The following is a 21,956-nucleotide window of genomic DNA, read 5'->3' on the forward strand; positions in this document are numbered from 1 at the left end:
ATTCCTGTTGTTCACCTCTCCCCAGCTCGTTATGTAGAGCTGATCTTGTGAGAATCAGCTGAACCACAAATCAATGCCTGCCTTTTAGAGTGTCTGCTGGTGTGACCTTCCATGTGGAGCTCATATTTGAAGACCTCATTTGCCTTCTCCATCTCCATTTATAATATTTCATCCCCGATGGGCTGTCGCATGGGCCTCTTATGTGGAAATTGTAGCCACTGTGAAGGGTAACCACCTGTCTCTCTGGTGCCCCCTATGCACATCCCTACAAGTGAGCTATGTATCACACCATGCTGCTTACATTTTAATGCAACACGATTCAGTAAGGCAGAAACTTTTATTCTTACTGACTCATATTCTTTATATTCATCTGAAAAGACTGACATTTAAAGGAGCCAATTGTAAAATGGGAAATCCACTGTGTGAATATTTCTTGTACATCAGAATTTGCCTTAAACATGTTTTTAACTTAGAGCACATCTGTACTGTTCTCCCCAAATGTCCCATTTACTAGTTCAGAGCAAGGTGGCATTAGGTCTTGGGTGACTCCTGGCCCACTATCCTAATATATATTTTCATTTCCTACCAATTTAAGTACCCCATCCAATTTTATCAATTCCATAGTGTCTAAAATTCTTGTATTTTTCTTATGCAGGAAATGCTACAACTAGAGGAACAGTAATGTCTGCCTGACATATCAGAGAAAATGACAATTATGTCATCATCTGTCACTTAGGTTTCTTAATACCACCCTATTACAAGGAATAGAGGCAAAAACTCAGTGTAGGAGGTGAGAAAAAACTGAGGCTGCCATGTTAACAGCCTTTTCATTGCAGAGTCTCAAAATATACCAAAAGACCTAGTGGACAGTGTCCTTTTAAAACAACATACAGTGTAGAATACAGTAACTTATCCCCATTTAATCACTCCCTAGGTAGTACCTAGGGATATGCATTTTCAGCAAGCATCTCAGAAAAATGTGGGGCACATATTCTAAACATCTGCAAGTAGCAGAGACTTAAAAGTTGGGAGCAGTGCCAACCGATTGGTTATGGTGCCCTAGAGCACTGCGTTGATACCAGAGATCCTCAGGCTGTGCACAGGAGCAGTAAGAGTGTAAATGATGACAACAATGATGGCTGAATTCAATGGCATCATAAGATGAATTCAGATTTTTTATATGATCCTCTGTCCCAAGCAACAGAGGCAAAAAGAAAAGGCAGAAACCCTCTCCTAGAGTGGTAAATTAGAAGTTCTGAGGCTTGCACCTGAAAAGCTTTTCACTAAAGTAGTGATTCTCAACTGGGCGTAATTTTGGTCTACTGCTTCTCCCTGCAGGGGACATTTGGTAATTTCTGGAGACATTTTGATTATCAGGATTCCAGCCAGGGTTGGGAGGTGATATCAGCAGCTAGTAGGTAGAGGCCGGGATGCTAGCATGCATCCTGCAATGCACAGGACAGTTCGCACTACAAAAAATTATCAGGTCCAATATTTCAATGGTGCTGAGGTTGAGAAACTCTGCTCTAAGGCTCACTCAAGGCCTGGGCTAATGAAAAAAGCCAGAGAAGTCCTTCATTCCCAAGGCAATTCCTGTGTCCTTCAATCAGCAGGAGACTGAACCCTTTCCTATGATCCAGCAGTCAAATTTCATTTTCAAAACACAGAAGGGAACCTGACAGATAGGTCACCATGGTAAGGAGAAGCAAAGCATGGCTGTAGCTGGACCTGGGACTGAGGCTTAGGGCCAGCACTCTGTGAAGTTCTGCCTTCATTGTTTAGCTCAGGAGCACCAGGCTAGAAGATCCAGTAGAACATGACCCTCAGATAATTTCTCCCTCTCCTTAAATAGGCATCCTGGAAGTGGACTAGAACTCCGAGCCAATCAGAAATTAACTGTTTTAGGTTATTCAGTTCTTTGATCTTGTGATACAGCACACAAAGTTTTTGGTAGATTCATAGCCTGACAAAGGGATTCTAGACAAAATTCTAGGTCTTAACTCTACCTCTGTAACTTTTGAGTCTTTTGAACCTAGCCATAAATGACTCATATATAAAATAGGGCCTACCTCACTAGGCTAAAGGAGAAACTTTGTGCGACAACATTTTGAAAACTGAATCATGCAAGTGTAAACAACATTTAAAAGGAAAATATTCAACATTCTTTCAACTGACGTGTAATGAGTACTCACCAGAGTTGAGAAGTTCTGCTCAGCCAGGCCCTCTTTTAAAACTGTAATCTCAAACTTTATTAGGTCTCATAATCACCTGGAAGGCTTATTTAAATATTGGCGCCCAACCCACAGAGTTTCTGATTTGGTATAATAGAGCTGAGGGGGGACGGGGCATAAGAATTTGCATATCTAACAAGTTCCCAGGTGATGCTGATACTGCTGGTCTGGGCACTACGTTGTAGGAACCAATTGGCTCTAAAACCTTCTCTACCTTCCACTTCTACATGAGCATAGACAATTTTGTAGCTGAGTCAGCTTGGAAAATCTATGCAGACTAAAGTAGACAGTTGCATGTCTGGCTGCTCATCTGAATCACCTGTGGAATTTGTTGTTTTTAATACAGATACCTGGCTTTCCTGCAAGTCCCACTGAATTGGAGTTTCAGGAGACCAAAGCCCAGGCACATGTGTTTTGCAAAACTACACTGAAGTTTCTGATAATGACAGATATCAGCAATTAAATGCTTACTTCTTGCCAAATGCTGTGCTAAGTCTCCTGTAATCATTATTTCATTTAATATTTCCAATAACCTCTTGAGAAGACTATGATTATCTTTCCAACTTTACAGAGAGGATAAGTGACGTTTTCAAGGTAACACAGCTAGTTAGTGGTAGAAACTAGACTTGAAGCCAAGCAGTCTGATTCCAAGAAACAGGCTCTTCACCACAGTCTCCAGACTCACCTGATTTGTATTAAACTTTGTGACTCATTGGTCCAACCAAGCAGTCTGACTCCAAGAAACAGGCTCTTCACCACAGTCTCCAGACTCACCTGATTTGTATTAAACTTTGTGACTCATTGGTCCAACACTATGAGCAGAACCCATGGGGAGAAAGAGAAAAAAAAAGAAGAGACAACCTATGCTATGATAGAGTAAGTTATTGAAATCCTGATTTCAGGATTGGTGCCACTCTGGCAAGAATACCTTTTAACTAGATGAGTGTTACCTTTACTTTACTGAAATATCATCACATAAACAAAGCCAAAACACTTTCTGCACAAAATAAAATCCTGGTGATAAAAGCAGTGAGATTTATGTTTAGCAGCAGGCTGGATACTATCAGGGAGCAGACAATGAAATTTGATATGGGGAGTGTGGACTGTGGGCCCTGGAAGAATCTGATGACATGCCCTCCAATTACAGCTATATCTCATCAAAACCACAGACACATGTAAATGGAAATGCCAACACTTCAAGATTCTCTGAAAGCAGATGACTGTCATGCCAACAGCTAACATAATAGGCTTGTCTGCCTGAGCTTTTGGCACGGCCCTTTTGTTCCCTCTAGCTGTAAATGCACGGACCCTAGAGCACCTCATAGAGTGTGTTCCCTGCCACATACAAGTATTAGACCCACACTGTATTACTTTGAGTGTTAAAGCTGAGAGAGACCCTAGAGATCATTTAGTCTACCCCTTCTTTTTTTATATAAAGGAAAATTTAATTCCACCTTGGAAAAGGACTTAAAGTCTACTATGTGTTAGAGGCAGAGTTCAAGGCAGAACCCAGGCCTCCTGGCTCCCAGTCTAGTGCTCTTTATAGAATCCCTTTAAAAATGAAGATGATTGGCCGGGCGCAGTGGCTCACGCCTGTAATCCCAACACTTTCAGAGGCCGAGGCAAGCAGATCACGAAGTCAGGAGATTGTAGAACACCCTGACCAACATGGTGAAATCCCATCTCCACTAAAAATACAAAAATTAGCTGGGCATGGTTGTGCATGCCTGTAATCCCAGCTACTCGGGAGGCTGACGCAGGAAAATCACTTGAACCCGGGAGGTGGAGATTGCAGTGAGCCGAGGGCACACCATGACACTCCAGCCTGGCAACAGAGTGAGACTCCATCTCAAATAAATAAATAAATAAATAAATAAATAAATAAATAAATAAAACTAAAGTTGATCGCCGCCCCCCACTATCCCTTGATAACAGTTATTTTGTTGGGGACTGATGAGGCCAACCTGAACTATCAGACAAAAAATTTATACAAAAATATTTTAGAAAAACTTGGAGAAAAGGGAAGCTTTCTTGGCTAGGAAATAAATATTCGTATCCATATTCATGCCAGTTGTGTAGTAATAATATTTACCTCTTACTTTTCTTTTCTTCTTTTTTTTTTTTTTTTTTTTTTGAGATAGAGTCTCACTCTTTCACCCAGGCTGGAGTGCAGTGGCGTGATCTTGGCTCACTGCAACCTCTGCCTCTCAGGTTCAAGTGATTCTCCTGCCTCAGCCTCCCAAGTAGCTGGGATTACAGGCACCCACCACCACGCCTGGCTAATTTTTTATTTTTTATTTTTAGTAGAGACAGGGTTTCACCATTTTGGCCAGGCTGGTCTCGAACTTATGACCTCAAGTGATCCACCCACATCAGCTTTCCAAAGTGCTAGGATTACAGGGGTGAGCCACCACGCCCAGCCTATTTGCCTCTTTAAAAAAAATAATCCCATAAGGGATGTTTGGAAATGTGATACTTTGAGTATCTCTTGGCTGTCTCCTTCATAGTGTTCATAGGCTAAAGTAACTTAAAATGTCACCAACAGACAAAAGATGCCTAACTAGAATTACCTGACCACAAATTATTAACTACTAAGGGTAAAATTTTCTGAGGCTGAACTACAGGCTTACAATCAGAGACTAATCATTGCATATCATGAAATGGAGAATTGCTGGTTTAAGACCATGTTGAACTTGAGGATGGACTGCAACTGGCCTACAAGAATTAACAGACTAATTGGGTGCTTTCAGTTAGAAGCATGGTTGTGCCACTGGGTTAAATGGGATTTAACTTTCTGTGTGGTTCTTCTCTCTCTGCAGGGCACGTGCACATCACAGATTTCAACATTGCTGCGATGCTGCCCAGGGAGACACAGATTACCACCATGGCTGGCACCAAGCCTTACATGGGTATGGGTTTCATGAGTGGCTTTTTTTTTTCTTTCCTGTAAATACCATTTATTACAGGTGGAATCATCTGTGGGGATTTGCAGCTAGAACTGGTAAGTTCCTCTCTGACTTTACCTGTGGAGCTTCTGATTTCATGGGTCTTCTCCACTAGCAAGCACCCAAGATGACTTTGATAGGAAAGGACCATTGATTACATTTTGAAAACTTATTTCATGAGTCAAGGAAGACCGTTTGTAGCCACTTCCTAACAAAAATATTAACTAATTCAGTAAATACCTAGTAACAGTCTCTGTGTGCTTAGTACTGTTTCAGATGCCGGTGACTCTGTAGAAAGCAACACAGACAAGGTCTTCAGCTCCTGGAGCTTACATTCTAGTGGGAGCAGATTTATAAAAAAAGAACCAAACAAGGCCAGGCACGGTGACTCACGCCTGTAATCCCAGCACTTTGGGAGGCCGAGGTGGGCAGATCATGAGGTCAAGAGATTGAGACCATCCTGGCCAACATGGTGAAACCCCGTCTCTACTAAAAATACAAAAATTAGCTGGATGTGGTAGCACGCACCTGTAGTCCCAGCTACTCGGGAGGCTGAGGCAGGAGAATCGCTTGAATCTGGGAGGCGGAGGTTGCAGTGAGTCGAGATTGCGCCATTGCACTCCAGCCTGGCGACAGAGCAAGATTTCGTCTCAAAACAAACAAATAAAGAAGTAGGAAACAGTAATAAGCAAAATAGTGATAAGTGGCAAAGTATTATTTTAACCATTATTTACATAATACTGCATTACATACATAGAGCTATAAACTTTACAAAATACATTCCCAGCTGTAATTTTAGATTTACTTGTAGTGCCACAACAATCCCATAAATTCTTCTGTTTAAAGATAAGGAAATTCTGGAGCTGGATGGTAGCATGCATCTGTGGTCCCAGCTGCTTTGGAAGCCAAGGCAGGAGGATTGCTTGAGTCCAGGAGCTGGAGGCTGCAGTGAGCTATGATCATGCCACTGTACTCCAGCCTGGGTGATAAAGTGAGACTCTGTCTCTAAAAACAAATAAATTATTTTTAAAAATAAATAAAGGTGAGGAAATTCTGCCTCAGAAAGTTTAAATGTCTTTGCATTATTTTGTGTGTAGCGAGGTGAGGAACTGGTTTTTGCCTTGACAATTCAGCATTTACTAAGGGGTGACCAAAAAGATAGTGTTAGATGCAAAATTGTCAGTTGGTTTCATGTATAGTTGTGGTAACAAATCAACTCCAAAAACTCTTAAGTTCACCTGTTGGGAGCAGCCATCTCTATATAGACACCAGAACTAGTTTTTAGCAGAACTAGCTTTACTTCCTGTCCAGCCTCAACAATGCAAGGAGAGAGCTGGTGTCCTTGAGGGGGCACACAGTATTCAGAAGGAGGGAGTTCTCCCTCCCTTCTCCCTGTGGTTGCTCCTATGGCAAGTGAGTCAGATCTCAAGAGAATTATCTGTAAACTCTTAGAGTGACTGCAAGAAAAGATACCTGGAATTTCATTCTTGGTTAGATATCTGTGTAGTTACTGGACTTGCTGCCTGGTCCTGGAGATAACACAGCCTGGTTGGCCATGGAAGGTTGATGAGTTTGGGGGCTAGTCTTTCTGAGGACCATAGCAGCAGGAGACAGGTATACAGTGAATGTGACTGTGTTGGGGAGAAGGGAGGTAAATTAGCTACAGGCTGTGATCCACCTTCACATGGGACCTTCCAATGACCAGGAGTATAGCCTGGAAGGGAGGGAGGCTCCTGTCAGTGTGACTTCCTGAAAACACCACAAGTCCCAATAGAGCTCAACATACCAGAATCACTGAGAGTGGAGCCTAGGCATAGGGTGGTTTAAAGCTTTTAGCGTAATTCCTCCATGTAGCTAGGATTCACAACTTCCGCCACAGACCCCTAAAGAGAGATTACTCTGTAGGGGTAGCACATGTGTGAGGACCCCTCTGCCTCTACTACCCTTCTTTCATGTCCTAAAACAAATAGTGCTTTCTAGGAAAAGATAGAAGGACGTGTGTGAGAGCCAGATCAATCTTCCACCTCCGTACCGGGGTGGCTGAAACCAGCCCAGTGGGGTGGGTGAAGGAGCTTTGAATCAGATATGAGAATAGTTTTAAAATTCACAGAACTGAATTGTAAAGCATCTAAAGTAAATGTAATAAGCAAATAGGACTAAAACTTATTAGGCAACAGACTGAGCTATCATTAGGCGAGCTCTTTATCCAGCAAAAACAAGAAGTTAGACACTGCACAGTTGCTGTCTGATGATAGAAGACTAAAAACTACTCATGCTTGGCGGGGCACGGTGGCTCACACCTGTAATCCCAGCACTTTGGGAGACCGAGGCAGGCATATCACGAGGTCAAGAGATTGAGACCATCCTGGCCAACATGGTGAAACCCCGTCTCTACTAAAAATACAAAAATTAGCTGGGCATGGTGGCGTGCATCTGTAGTCACAGCTACTTGGGAGGCTGAGGCAGGAGAATCGCTTGAACCCGGGAGGCGGAGGTTGCAGTGAGCTGAGATTGCGTCACTGCACTCCAGCCTGGTGACAGAGTGAGACTCCATCTCAAAAGAAAAACAAACAACAACAACAACAACAAAAAAACTACTCATGCTTTACCCTAATTAGTTAAGATGCTTAAAGCAGGTGATGTGGTGATGTTGCTGTTTAAACTGGTGGGATTAAGTCGGGGTGGAATGAATTGTTTCAGCTAGATATGGTCAGAGTAATTCAAAGGTAAAATATTTCAACTTGAAATCAAGGACAAGAGCAATGCCATTTTCTTTTAATATTTCATTCTCTTCCCCCATGCAACTAAAGAGAGAGAGAGAGAGAGAGGAAAAGAAAACCCCCTACATGCAGAGCCACCTTACTTTCCAACAGAAATCTTCTATGAGAAAAAAAAAATAAGCCTTATTTTCTATGATATTTGAACAACTGCAAATTTCATGGCTTTCAATTACCAGTGGGGGGAATAAATCTCTTTTGTCACTTCTAAAATAATGGACATATATAATTCAGCCCATTTTCTGCCTAAAATCTATGGTACTCAAATGATAAAAAAGCATATCCAAGCCTGCTGCTCTGATGAGTTTATTCTCCAGGTTTCCTGGGTTTCCATATTAAGGGCTATTTTCTTGGAGCCAAATCAGAAAATGTGCATCTGGGTTTCCAGGGTTGGTTTCCATGGTGAGAGAAGTACGGGGAGGCCACCTTTCTTTCCTCTCCCCAGTGGTTTTAAGTACAATATCTGTATAATGTAATTTTTTCAAAGTTGGCATTTCTAGTCTTCTCACAAGATAGAACTGGGAAATTGGAACCTAGGAAAAATTCTGTGCACCTTCCACTTTTACCCTTGTAATTAACAATGACTAATATTTCTTGAAATCTTTCCCCGGACCAGACAAGGTGTTAAATGTTTTACATTCATTTATTCATTTATTTTTCTCAGCAGCCCTATGGGGCAGACTATACTTACCACTACTTTATAATGAGAAAAATCAGAAGCTAAATAATGTGGCCAAGATCACATGGCTAATAATTGAAAAGTCTAGATTTAAATCAAGCTCTGTCTGATTTCAGAAATCAAGCTTTTTCTTAAAAGGAAGATTAGCAAGAAATAAAAATATATGTTTGTAAATATTTTTATCTGTGGTTTTTAAATGGTTCTAAGTCAACTTAGGCTAACATATTGGAAATGTTTCTTGCCTTATTCCAAAATGATTATGTGATTGCCACACTCCTCCTTTTGGATAGGAGTCTTTCCCAGAGGTATTGTGGGTAGAAGTCTGTTGTCTCTTTTTAAAAATTATGCTCCCAATGATTTGGTAAAATCTACCAAATCTATCAGCACCCATTTTATGGTGCTTCTGTAGGATACTAAGTAGCAATTCACCAGAAAGAACAAAAAGAATTCTAAAAAGAAAGAAAACTAACCAAAATACTGAATGAAGATTGGAGAAATATTCATCTACTAATACAAGATGCTGAGCATATTTTAAATCAGTTCGATAGCTCTGTAAATAATAAGTCAGTATGCCAGTTCTTCACCACCTTCCATCCAGCAAGGAAGTTTTGCTTTTTACAATTTATTGTCTTCTACCTCTCTGCTCCCTCTGGTCCCTCCATTATTCCTTCTCTATTCTCCTTTGTCTGTGTGAATATCATCCAGATTACTTAGAGTTAACCAATTAAAACATTCTCGGCCGGGCGCGGTGGCTCACCCTGTAATCCCAGCACTTTGGGAGGCCGAGGCGGGCGGATCACAAGGTCAGGAGATCGAGATCATCCTGGCTAACACGGTGAAACCCCGTCTCTACTAAAAAAACACACAAAAAAATTAGCCAGGCGTGGTGGCGGGCGCCTGTAGTTCCAGCTACTCGGGAGGCTGAGGCAGGAGAAAGGCGTGAACCCGGGAGGCGGAGCTCTCAGTGAGCAGAGATCGCGCCACTGCACTCTAGCCTGGGCAACAGAGCAAGACTCCGTCTCAAAAAAAATTAATAAATAAAATAAAAATAAAACATTCTCCTCCAAATTAGATATGTATGTATGTATATATATGTATATGTATGTGTGTATGTATATATATGTATATGTATGTGTGTGTGTATATATATATATATATAAAATAAGTTCACTGTGGACTAGTAAGCAAAAGGAAAGTAAATTAATCCCTTTGCCAATAGATATTTATGGTTTATTTCCAGACATTTTTTCCTAAGCACAAACACATACTGTTTACATTTTTAAAATATTTGATCATGCTAAATGTAACCTAAATTTTCATTTTATAATGTAACAATAACGATAGCATCATATAGTGAACATTTATTGTTCCAAGCACTTTGCTAAGTTTTTAACATTCATTATTAAAGTCTCAACCCCATAAAATAGGTTTTACTATTGTTTAGATTTTATAAGCTAAAAAAAATCAGGTCCAGAGAGAGAGAAAGTGATGTGATCATAATCACACAGCCAGTGATTGGCAGAGCATGAAATTAAACCCAAGTCTAGAAACATGCAGTGCCTGAGACATGGACAATAATGTGACAGTGATGAAGGTAGAATGGCTGACATTGCTAAGCTCTTCCTAAATGTTAAGCACTGTTCTAACTGCATGCATTATGTCATTTAAACTAAAAACACTTCTGTGAGGCCAATACTATCGTTACAGTTTTATTATAGCATATTAACATATAATTATTGTAGTACATTGTATATATAGTACTATTGTTACAGTCTATATTGTTCTCACTTCAGGAATTAGCAGACTGAAAGGTTAAGAAACTTGTTGACTGTGAAGCTGGAGGCAGTCGTAGGGGTCTGATGCCAGAGCCCTAACTCTTAACATGCTGCAATACTGACCCTTTGTTCATGTCAATAAACATGCCTCTGCTAAAATAGAAACCCACTTCTCTTAATCAACTTTTTGTTGTTGAATGTTAGGTTGTTTCTCATTTTGAAATACAGATAGAGCATCCCAAATCCAAAAATTCCAAATCCAAAATGCTCCAAAATCCAAAACATTTTGAACGCCAACATGACACTCAAAGGAAATGCTCATTGGATTATTTTGGATTGATTTGGGGATTTGGGATGGTCAACCAGTATAGTGCAAATATTTCAAAATCTGAAAAAAAAATTGAAATGCAGAACACTTCTGGTCCCAAGTATTTCAGATAGGGGATACTCAACCTGTACATTTAAATTTGTAGTGAAAATCCTGTTAGCAGAATTATGTCCCGGAACTTAGTTATTTCTTTGTGATAAATTTTCATTCGATAATAATAGTGTATTCTCTTACTGAAAATCACTCAAAGAAAATTTTGTGTTCTCACCACAGAAAATGGTAATGTGGGTAATGTGAGGTAAGGCACATGTTAATTAGCTCTATTCAGCCATTCTACAATGTACTTATTTCAAAACATAGTGTCGTATACAATATATGCAATTTTTACTTCTTAATTAAAATTAATTAATTTGATTAATTAAAAGAGCAAAAGAATTTCTGGTCAAAGTCTTTACATGTTAATAGATTTCTGTTGTGAAAATTCATATTAATTTGTACTTGTTCTGGAAGTGTCTGAAGATATTCATTTCCCTGCATTCTCATCAGTGCTACACTATCAATATCTTTAATTGTCCCAGAAAAGATAAGTAAAAATGATATGACATTATGATATCACCACAGTATTTCTTTGACTTCTTTTGTCAATTGCCTGTTCAAATTCTTTGCTCATTTTATCCTATTCCAATAGTTCTTATTGATTATATAAATAATTCTTGCCTTTTATATATTTGGAATATGAAATCCTAGTGTATCATATTTGTTGTACATTTCATTACAAATATAATTTCTCATTTTTTAATTTTTTGCTATTTTATGGCCTATTTTTGGCATGAAAATCTTGCTAAAAATATTATCAAGCCACTCGTCTTTTCACTTTATGTTTTCTAACTTCAATGCTATTCTTGGCAAGACTTTTGTACCAGATTTTAGATGTGTTTGCTTAATATTTTTTTTCTGATTATGGTTTCAATTTTTTACTTAACTCAGTTGTATATCATTCTGACTGAACTTATGTGGCAAAGATCTGACTTTATTTTTGTATGATTATTAAATAATTGTTTTGAGACTATGTATTAAATAAGTCCCTTTCCGTGCTGATTTGAAATATGTTCATCATAAACTAAATACATTTTTGTACTAACATCTATATTCTGTAGATTTCAAATCTTGTAGCTTTATAGGTTAATACATGGGATGCAGGACTCTCTCTTTATTCTTTTCCAAAAATATTACTTCCAGAATTTTTTTCTTGTAGATGAAATTTAGAATCATTTTTGTAAAGTTCCGTGAATTAATTACATTAAATGTATAGATTAGAATACAAGGAATATGATTTGATTTAATAGGATTTAATTTAATGGAATACAAGGCATAGATTTTTTTTTGCTTTGCTAGTGTTTCCTTTATTATAAAGCACTGAAATAAATAAATAGGTAGCTAGCCAATTTATCCACAGTTTCTGGGAGCTATATAAGATGGGCAAAGCTAAACTATTGTCTAAAAATATGTACATAGAGATTGATCTATACAGAAAAACAAGAAAATTATTAACATAAAATTTAGCACAGTGACTTCTAGGGTTATGAACAGAACAGGACACAGTGATGGGGACAAGATTCTATTTCTTGACCTGTATCATGTTTATGTGGACATTTGCTTGTAACTGTTTGCCAATTCTGCAGTGTTTTATTTACTTTTCTGAATATATGTATAGAAATACATAATGAGCAATACCAAACAAAATACTCAGTGGCTTTTTTGAGGGACACTTAGCCCTTCTCCAACTCTCTTAGTACTCTCTTAGGTGCAGGGAATCTTCTTGAAGGGTTGGTGGTAGCCCTTCAATATCTTCCTGCTCTGGTTTCTCAGCTATTTGAGGGCTCAAAGAATTACTCATCTGTTATGTTTTTGTATGTTGTCATAAAGTTTCTTCTTAATATTCCACCAAAATGCTTCAGTGCCTTGCATACCATGAATATTTGCTGAATGAATAAATGTGTCTTAAAATGTTTTCATGCCTGAAAATAGACCAGGCAGAAGAGAATAAAAAAGAATACTGGATAAATAAAGCTGGAAGAAAGAAAGTGAAAAGAATATTCATGTAAACCCCAAGGATAATCCAATATGACAGATACATAACTTTTATAGAGTAATGTTTATTCTATTAGGCATTTTCTTAGCACAGTGGCTCTGATTATCCCTCAAAGTTATTTGTAGCTTCTCTAAGTGACGTGTCTGTTACCCATCACCTAGGGACTATCTGATATGACTTGTTGTGAGATACTGAGAAGGGAGAGCAGAAATATAGTCCATCCTGTCTGTGGGAGTAGTGTGAGGTCAGGGCCATTATCTCCCAAATTGCACTGGGAGCTGTGACTTGCAGGAAGGATGCAGTGATGCATGAAAGGTGAATGCACTAGGGAAGTAGCCCTACTTATTCCTGCTGCATCAAGCTCTTATAGTCAGGGCCAGTCCTGGGCATTGGGATGTAAACACTTTACCTCTCTAGTTGGATGTTGTTCACAGGATTTTACTTAAAAAGAACATGAGTGCACTGGGTAGGGAAAACCTGTGTGTGCAGGACCCATGTCATACCAGTTTCCTTTGCCCAGAGCCAGCATTTTATACAGGAGGCTTGGGATCAACCATACATATCTTGCAACTAGGTCAATTTTTATGAATGTTTGCCTCTCTAGAAGCCTACCCAATGTTTCTGAGCACTTTATAAATGCTAGGTACCATACTGAGACTTTGACATGGATTATCACTGTTAATTTCTGACTCTATAAAGATTGCCTTATTGGCTGGGTGCAGTGACTCACACCTGTAATCCTAGTACTTTGGGAGGCCAAAGCAGGTGGATCACCCGAGCCCAGGAGTTCAAGACCAGTCTGGGCAACATGGCAAGACCCTGTCTCTACAAAAAACACAAAAATTTTACCAGATGTGGTGGTACCCACCCGTAGTCCCAGCTACTCGGGAGGCCGAGGTTGGAGGATCACTTGAGTCTGGGAGGTTGAGGCTGCAGTGAGCCGTGATTGTATCACTGCAATACAGCCTGGGCAACGGAGTGAGACCCTGTCTCAAAAAAAAAAAAAAAAAAAGAAAAGAAAAGAGAAAGATTGCCTTATTCTGCTTTTGCTGTTTCTTAGGCTCTGCCAACTTGCTCAAGGTCACAATAAATGGTGAAGGTAGAATTTGAACCCAGTGAGCACAGCTCCAGAGCTAATGATCACAACTATTGCTTGAGCAATTGATTTGTTCATTCATTCAACAAATTTCTCTCCAGTGATTCTGAATGCCAGATTCTGTACTAGACAATAGGAATATGGTGGTGAGCATGCAGAAGCATTCCCTGCCTTTGCTTTGTGCTTCATTCTCCCTATTACATCCCTCAGGAGTTAGGTTTATTCTTAGAAGGGTAGGTAAAAGGTTCATGGTGTGTCAAAGTACTTAGAGAGTGTATAACTTGGGGTCCTCTCTGGGGGTAAAATTGACTGTAGCTCTGCCTTCCACTGGAATCAATTGAAAGAACTACAGTTACAAAGTGTAAAGAACCCACAGCTGTTGTAAAACCTTACACTCTCCAGAATGCTCGCTCCCTCTTTTCTCCCTCCCTCATCCCCAACAGATGGCTGCAAGTGCTTCCCTTGCTGCTTCCAGGTGACTCTGAGATAGAGAGATTACCCAATGTATGCTGTACCAAATTCTGCATGTTGTCTGTGACTGTTATAGAAATTTAGATCCTTTAGTTCAAACCTTCCCAATCAAAACAAATAACATCTTCTTAACCTTCTTGATTTCAGAGTGAGCCACATACTTGAGGCCCAATAGGACCCAAATTTTAATCAGTGCATGATCTAAATAAGAGAAGAGTTTATCCATGAAGGCCTGTGCATGCCTGTGTGTGTTGGCTGATGAATGAGGCTACTGAGAGAGATTAGAAAATTAGAAATACTTGCCTGCTGTGAGCAATCTAGCAACGGATGATAAACATCCATAAAAGTGTTTATGCTTTTGATCCTGGTAATTCTCCTTTGGAGGAACATGTTGAGAAAATATAATATTAATGTCTCAGGGAATCAAACTGGTTTAATTTTTCGTGTTTTTCAGCACCTGAGATGTTCTGCTCCAGAAAAGGAGCAGGCTATTCCTTTGCTGTTGACTGGTGGTCCCTGGGAGTGACAGCATATGAACTGCTGAGAGGCCGGGTACTGTAGTAGCATTTCCTCTTTGGTTATTTTTCCAGCAAGTTCTATTTTAGAATGAAAGAATGTATTGTTTGCTAAGATCCAAGCGGTTCACTTGAAAGCTGAAATCAGCTATGCCATGTGATGTTGATAACACGCCTTGAGATTTCTGCACAGGTTAATTCATTTGTCCCGCATATGGGACCAACCATGTCAATTACCATTAAATTACACAGTTAAAAGTAAAGGAATAATATGGATATTATAAACTCCCAAAGAGGGGAAATCAATACACCTCACTGAATGTCTTGTGTAAATATCTGTGTTTGCTTAAAGAAAGTCATTTTGCAGTCATAGTACAGGACTCTAATTCAGACATACCTCACCAAGGCTAGTGTGAATTATTAATACAACACAATTCATGCTCTGTCTTGTTGGATTTCTATCACTTGGCTCCTGGGTTCTGGGTTCAGTGACAAATTAGAGTCATTTCCTTTTAAAGGAAACATTTCTTAAACTAAGAAACTCTTTCCCAGAAAAAAGAGATGAAAAGAAAGCAAATATGCTGAAACATATTTTATACAATTTGTGCAAACTATTACATAATGGAAATACACTCCTAAGGTTATATCTCAGTCAGCTCTGCTTACCATAATAAAATACTACAGACAGGACGGCTTAAATAACAGACATTTATTTTCTTGGTTATGGAGGTTGGAAGTCTGAGATTAAGATGCCAGAATGGTTGGGTTATGGTGAAGTCTCTTTTTGGCTTGCAGACAGCAGCCTTTTTTCTGGTCCTCACATGGCAGAGAGAGATCTTTGTCTTCTTATAAGTCTACTAATCCCATCATGAGGGACCTACCCCCATAAACTAAGCTAACCCTTATTCCCCCTCAGAGGCTCCATTTCCAAATACCATCATATTGAGGGTTAAGGCTTCAACACCTGAATTTTGAGTGGGACACAAACATTCAGTCCATGACATTCTATCCTTGACCCCTCCAATATTCATGTCCTTCTCATATGCAAAATACATACATTCAACAGTCCCAAAAGTGTTAACTTATTCCTATATCAACTCTAAAGTCTAAAGTCCAAAATCTCATCTAAACATCATAGAAATTGTGTATGGGTGAGACTCGAGGTATGATTCATCCTAAGGCAAAATTTCTCCTCAGCTATGAACCTATAAAAGCAGACAAGTGGCCAGGCACTGGCTCATGCCTGTAATCCCAACACTTTAAGAGGCAGGAGGCAGGAAGATTCCTTGAGTCCAGGAGTGTGAGACCAGCCTGGGCAACATGGGAGACCCTGTGTCTAAAAAACCTTTTTTTTTTTTAATTAGCCAGGCATGGTGGGACAAGCCTGTGGTCCCAGCTACTCAGGTGGTTGAGGTGGGAGAATCACTTGAGCCCAGGAGGTAGAGGCTGTAGTGAGCCATGATCATGCCACTGCACTCCAGCCTGAGCTACAGAGTGAGACTCCATCATTAAACAAAACAAAAAACAAAACAAAACAAAAAAAAAACAAGCAAGTTATGTGCTTCCAAAATACAATGGTACCATAGCTGTGGGATAGACAATCCCATTCCAACATTTCAAAAGAGAACCTGTAGTCCCAGCTACTCGGAGAGGCTGAGGCAGGAGAATGGCGTGAACCCGGGAGGCGGAGCTTGCAGTGAGCCGAGATTGTGCCACTGTACTCTAGCCTGGGCGACAGAGCGAGACTCCGTCTAAAAAAAAAAAAAAAAAAAAAAAAAAAAGAGAAATGGGAAAGAAGGAAGGGGCATCAGCTCCTAAACAACTCCAGAACATATCAAAGCAAATTCTATTATATCTTAAAACTCGAGAATAATCTTCTTTGAGTTGTTGGTTTGCCCTCTAGATCTACATGGGCATGGGAGCATCACTCTCATGGCTGGGGATGGGGAGAGGGGACTTGCTTAAGTGGCTCTCTACAAAGGCACTACCCACATGGCTCCCTTCGAAGGCTCTGTCTACACAGCTCTGTTGGGTGGTGGTCCTGCCCTTCGAAACAGAGGTGGAGACAACCCCGCTCCCCAGGCCAGTGCACTCTGGACCTGTAGAGGGAATGGCAGCCCTGATGATCTGTGAATCGCCCTCATGATCATTCTTCCTTTACTTGAAGGATAGCACATGTTCACAGCTGGATAACATTACGGTCCCAGCCTGTAAAATCCAAGAAGTCTGACAGCCTTTCCTCATAAATTCAAACTGGCAGCATCTGCCAGTATAATCTCATCTTTATTTCTGGCTTCTGTTGAGATAACTAATTAAGTTCATGAGCTATGCCTGCAATGTCTATCAATTGGTTGTTCAGCTACACTCTAGTGTTCTCTTCAGAACAGGCTTGCTCATTTTCTGCAATATGGATAGAAATCTTCAATTTCTGGTTGCTTTTTGCTTAACTATTTTTTCTTCAATTCAAACATTCCCTTTCACATTTTACTACAAGCAGACAGGAGGAACCAAGTTACTCCTTCAAAGTTTTGCTTAGAAATCTCCTCGGCTGGCCTGGCGCAGTGGCTCATGCCTATAATCCCAGCACTTTAGAAGGCTGAGGTGGGCGGATCACCTGAGGTCAGGAATTCGAGTCCAACCTGATCAACGTGGAGAAACCCCATCTCTACTAAAAATACAAAATTAGCTGGGCATGCTGGTGGATGCCTGTAATCCCCGCTACTCGGGAGGCTGAGGCAGGAGAATCACTTGAACCTGGGAGGCACATGTTGCAGTGAGCTGAGATCACACCATTGTACTCCAGCCTGGGCAATGAGAGCGAAACTCTGTCTCAAAAAAAAAAAAAAAAATTTTTCTCAGCTAAATATCTCATTTCATCACTCACAATTTCTACTTTCTGCAAAATAGTAGAACACAGTTCAGACAAGCTCCTTGCCACTTTAAAACAAGAATCACCTTTCCTCCAGTTTCCAATAACACGTTCCTCATTTCTGTCAGACCTCACCAGAATCACCCTTAATATCCATATTTCTAGTGCATACATCCACAGTCTTCCAGCTCAATAACTAGTTCAAAAATCACTTCCACATTTTAAGGCATTTGTTCCAGCAGCAACCCAATTCTCAATACCAAAATTTTAGTCTGCAATATCTGCCTTAACAAAATACCACAGAATAGGTGGCTTAGCCAACAGAAATTTATTTTCTCAGTTATGGAGGCTAGAATTCTTTTTTTTTTTTTTTTTTTTTTTTTTTTTTGAGGCTAGAATTCTGAGATGAACATGCCATCATGGTTGGGTTCTGGTGAGGGCTTTCTTCCTGACTTGCAGACAGCTTCTTTCTTGCCCTCACATGACGGAGAGAGAGATAATCTCTTTCTTTTCTTTTTATAATAAGGCCACTAATCCTATCCTGAGGGCTCCACACTTATGACCTAATCTAACCCTAATTACCTCCCAAGGGCTTCATCTCCAAATACGATCATATTGAAGGTTAGGGATTAAATTTAGAAATTTTGGGGGCATACATTCATTCCATAACAGGTTGTATACTCTCAAGGTCCCAGTGATGGATGCAATCAGTGATTCCTCTAAGACCAAAGAGTTGAAGACCTGACTTTAGGAGCTTGTTTATCCCACAGAACTAAGGAATTGGGTATCTCAAGTCATCATCCAGATACCGCAGCTCTCCTCTCCTAACTTTTTGGAGTCATTCTTTCTGCTGCTGTCAATAGCCCTCTTCTTTGGTCCCACAACACACCATCATGATTTCTGCATTAAAATTGCCATCTCCCAAGTAATTGACCTATTCACATTAAGAACAGTTGTTAGAAGTTGGGGTTATTTCATCATGGTCCAATGGCTTTATCTTGCTCAAGAAATCAAAGATGAGTGTTTCTAAAGCAAAAAAAAAGGAGGATCTCACAATTGTATCTGTTTCATTCACTCTACAGGGTCCATTTTACACCCAAACATTCATTAGTTCATTGTTCGTACTCCTGCCTTTCCAGAGGAAATCATCATAGCACTATTTCTTAAGCATATTCAAATTTGGATAAGTTAGTCAAATTAATGTGAAAGGACCACCCTTGTAAGCCAAATGTGTAAGTCCTACATAGGAAGCCTCAGGTCTTACCTGTTTTTATCTCCTGATGGGCTTTTTTCAAGTTTCTAAATAAATCCAGTGAAGAAGTAGATATGCTACTCATGATTATATAGGAAAACAGAGAAGAGAATCATATACTTACTTAAAAGTAGAAACATGTCTGCTCTTTCCCACTTCACCCTTAATTTTTTCTCCCCAGCCAATTTACTCAGCTTCTGTGGCTGTGCTTCTGTGTTAGCCCCTTGCTAGCTGCTTCTAGGGTTCAGAGCAATTGTGCTCAGGCTGGTCTTAAACTCCTGGGCTCAAGAACTCCACCTGCCTTGGCCCTGCAAAGTGGTGGGATTACAGGCGTGAGCAGCCGCACCTGGTCACAGTATTTAACTTTTAAAAGGTATATAATACATGGTTATTTTCACTCGCGTCCGTGTGAAGAGACCACCAAACAAGCTTTGTGTGAGCAACAAGGCTATTTCACCTGGGTGCAGGCGGGCTGAGTCCGAAAAGAGAGTCAGCGAAGGGAGATAGGGATGGGGCCCTTTTATAAGATTTGGGTAGGTAAAGGAAAAAGGGGGGTTGTTCTCTGGTGGGCAGGGGTGAGGATCACAAGGTGCTCAGCGGGGGAGCTTTTGAGCCAGGATGAGCCAGGAGAAGGAATTTCACAAGGTAATGTCATCAGTTAAGGCAGGAACCGGCCATTTTCACTTCTTTTGTGGTGTAATGTCATCAGTTAAGGCAGGAACTGGCCATCTGGATGTGAGGTGCAGGTCACGGGGGATATGATGGCTTAGCTTGGCCTCAGAGGCCTGGCAGTTATTGAATGAATGGAGGAACAAATCACTACAAATCACTTAGACACCTTCTAGGAAAAAATGACCAACTAGGCTACCTGCAATTATGTTTCAAAATATAGCTTATCTGAAGAAAAGGAAGTAACATTTAATTACGAGCATCAATACAACTCAACCACAGAGGAAGGGTGCTAAACAATTTCCTCCATATGTACAAATTTTTATTTACAGAAAAGTATGTCTTAATGAGAAAATGTGCTCGAAAACATTCTCATCATTTCTGAGTTTGGTTTCAGTCTTAATCAATGTGTCCCTTAACTATTAATCTGCTTTGTCATCTCTCTAACTCCCTGCTATCTCATTGCCATTGCAAAGGCAAAGGTCCACGTCTTTTATAGTTTCATATTATCCAAAAGTGTTAACTTAGGATAGAGGTGTACATAGTTTTGTACTCATTGTACATGCTTAGCTGCAATTCTTTTGCCTTTGCACTTCTGAAATACAATTATATTCACAACACATCATTTGTTCCCATATAACATTTCACCTTTTCCACTTTATTCTCTATATGCTCACAGTTAGTTTAGATGCTGCCTTAGGCTTGTTTGATATCTACTGTGATTGCATACTGTAATTTTTCTCTATACCATGTATCCCATTTATTTGTGTGTGTGTGTATACAGTCTATATAATAAATTTACATGCTTCCTTAAGTAGACTCTAGGCCCCACCAACATAGAAACCATATGTGTCTTGTTCTTCATTGTACCCTCAATGCCTAAGAAAGGTGCTGGAACATGGTAGGCATTCAATAAATAATTGGTAAATAAATAAATATACAATTCTGGTAGTTGATTAATTCAAGTTAATTTTAAAATTTAGAATTGTAAAAGTAAATTAATGAGTAAGATAAAGACAATGTAATTATTTTTTAATAAACCAACATGTCATGGAGATTTTAAAAATTAAATTCAGTCATATGGCCTTGTAAAGTAACTAGAGAAAAACGTGTACACTTAAACCAGCTGCTCATGGCATTCATCAGTTAATTCATTTGTTTATAAAATCATTTTATTTTCCAGGTGGCCCAGAAACAGTAGGTTGAGAAGCAGCAATGAATTAAAATCAAGAAGAAACATAGAAAAAAGAAAAAAACACATGTGCATACACATATAAGCCTAGAAGCTTGAGTATACTAAGCCTAATCTGATTCTTCATGATAAACTTGGTCTGAATCATATGAGTAACCTAACCTTTTGGCTACTAAATTATCAATAAACATTGATAATGGTGATAAAGCATCTAGCACTCCTTTACTGATATTGAGTTAATGAGTTATTTCTACCATATAATTACCAAGACATATGATTTAGCTATGGTCCTTTATTTAGTGTTGAGGGGGAAAATATGGCAGTTGTTTTTAGACCTTACTTAAAAAGAAAAAAAAGTTTGAATTAATCTCCCTTTCAAGGGTCACCTCCTGGCACTTCATGGTTCCATGAATAACTGACACTGACTTGCCGTGTGTAAAATTAAGCCTTTCTTCCCATCACTTTTCTTGAGGACTCATTTTGCTGTTCACTATTCATTCACATTTACATATGCCCATTTTTACCTTTGTGTCAATAACAATAAAAATCTCTCTCTCATATTGTGTCTAATACTATTAACCACTCACTGTTGAGAAATTTACACATATTATCTCCTTTAATTTTTCCAGCAATCTCATGAGATAGCTCATTTTACAGATGAAGTAACAAGCTCAGAAACTGAGTGGAGAAGTTTAACACCAAATCCTTTTAACCTCAAACACTTGATTATTTTATATTACCTCTTAACACTGATTTACTACAGGGAAAAACTTAAACCCTTTCATTTCCCCCAATTTAGGTCATTCATCAACAGTCATTTATTAAACATCTTAAAGGGGCCAGGCATGTGATCAATGTGTATATCCAAATTAACTGTGCTGTGGCTAGTTAATCGAATATGGAAATTTTGTTCATTAAATAAACATGTATTGTGCACCTACTGAATGCTTGGTCTCATGAACAAGAATGTATAATCTCTGGCTTTGAGCTCTGAGTAGCTTACAGTTCACATAAGAGACATGAAATTTCAGTGTTGGCGAGTCCCCTACAAAATAATATAGATAA

The 21,956-nt window shown here is 39.4% G+C and overlaps 1 protein-coding gene across 3 annotated transcripts in view; it reads left to right on the forward strand.

Annotated features, from left to right (window-relative positions):
* Window positions 1-21,956, forward strand: part of STK32A (serine/threonine kinase 32A) — a 179,708-nt gene that overhangs the window by 111,736 nt on the left and 46,016 nt on the right. For all 3 annotated transcript variants that reach the window (XM_032158275.2, XM_032158273.2, XM_058440002.1), the window contains exons 7-8: window positions 5,051-5,140; window positions 14,849-14,946. In XM_032158275.2, the coding sequence (XP_032014166.1) occupies window positions 5,051-5,140; window positions 14,849-14,946 (188 nt within the window). The remainder of the gene's footprint in view (window positions 1-5,050; window positions 5,141-14,848; window positions 14,947-21,956) is intronic.

This window comes from Hylobates moloch, unplaced genomic scaffold, assembly GCF_009828535.3.
Source record: "Hylobates moloch isolate HMO894 unplaced genomic scaffold, HMol_V3 SCAFFOLD_6, whole genome shotgun sequence".
NCBI lineage: Eukaryota > Metazoa > Chordata > Mammalia > Primates > Hylobatidae > Hylobates > Hylobates moloch.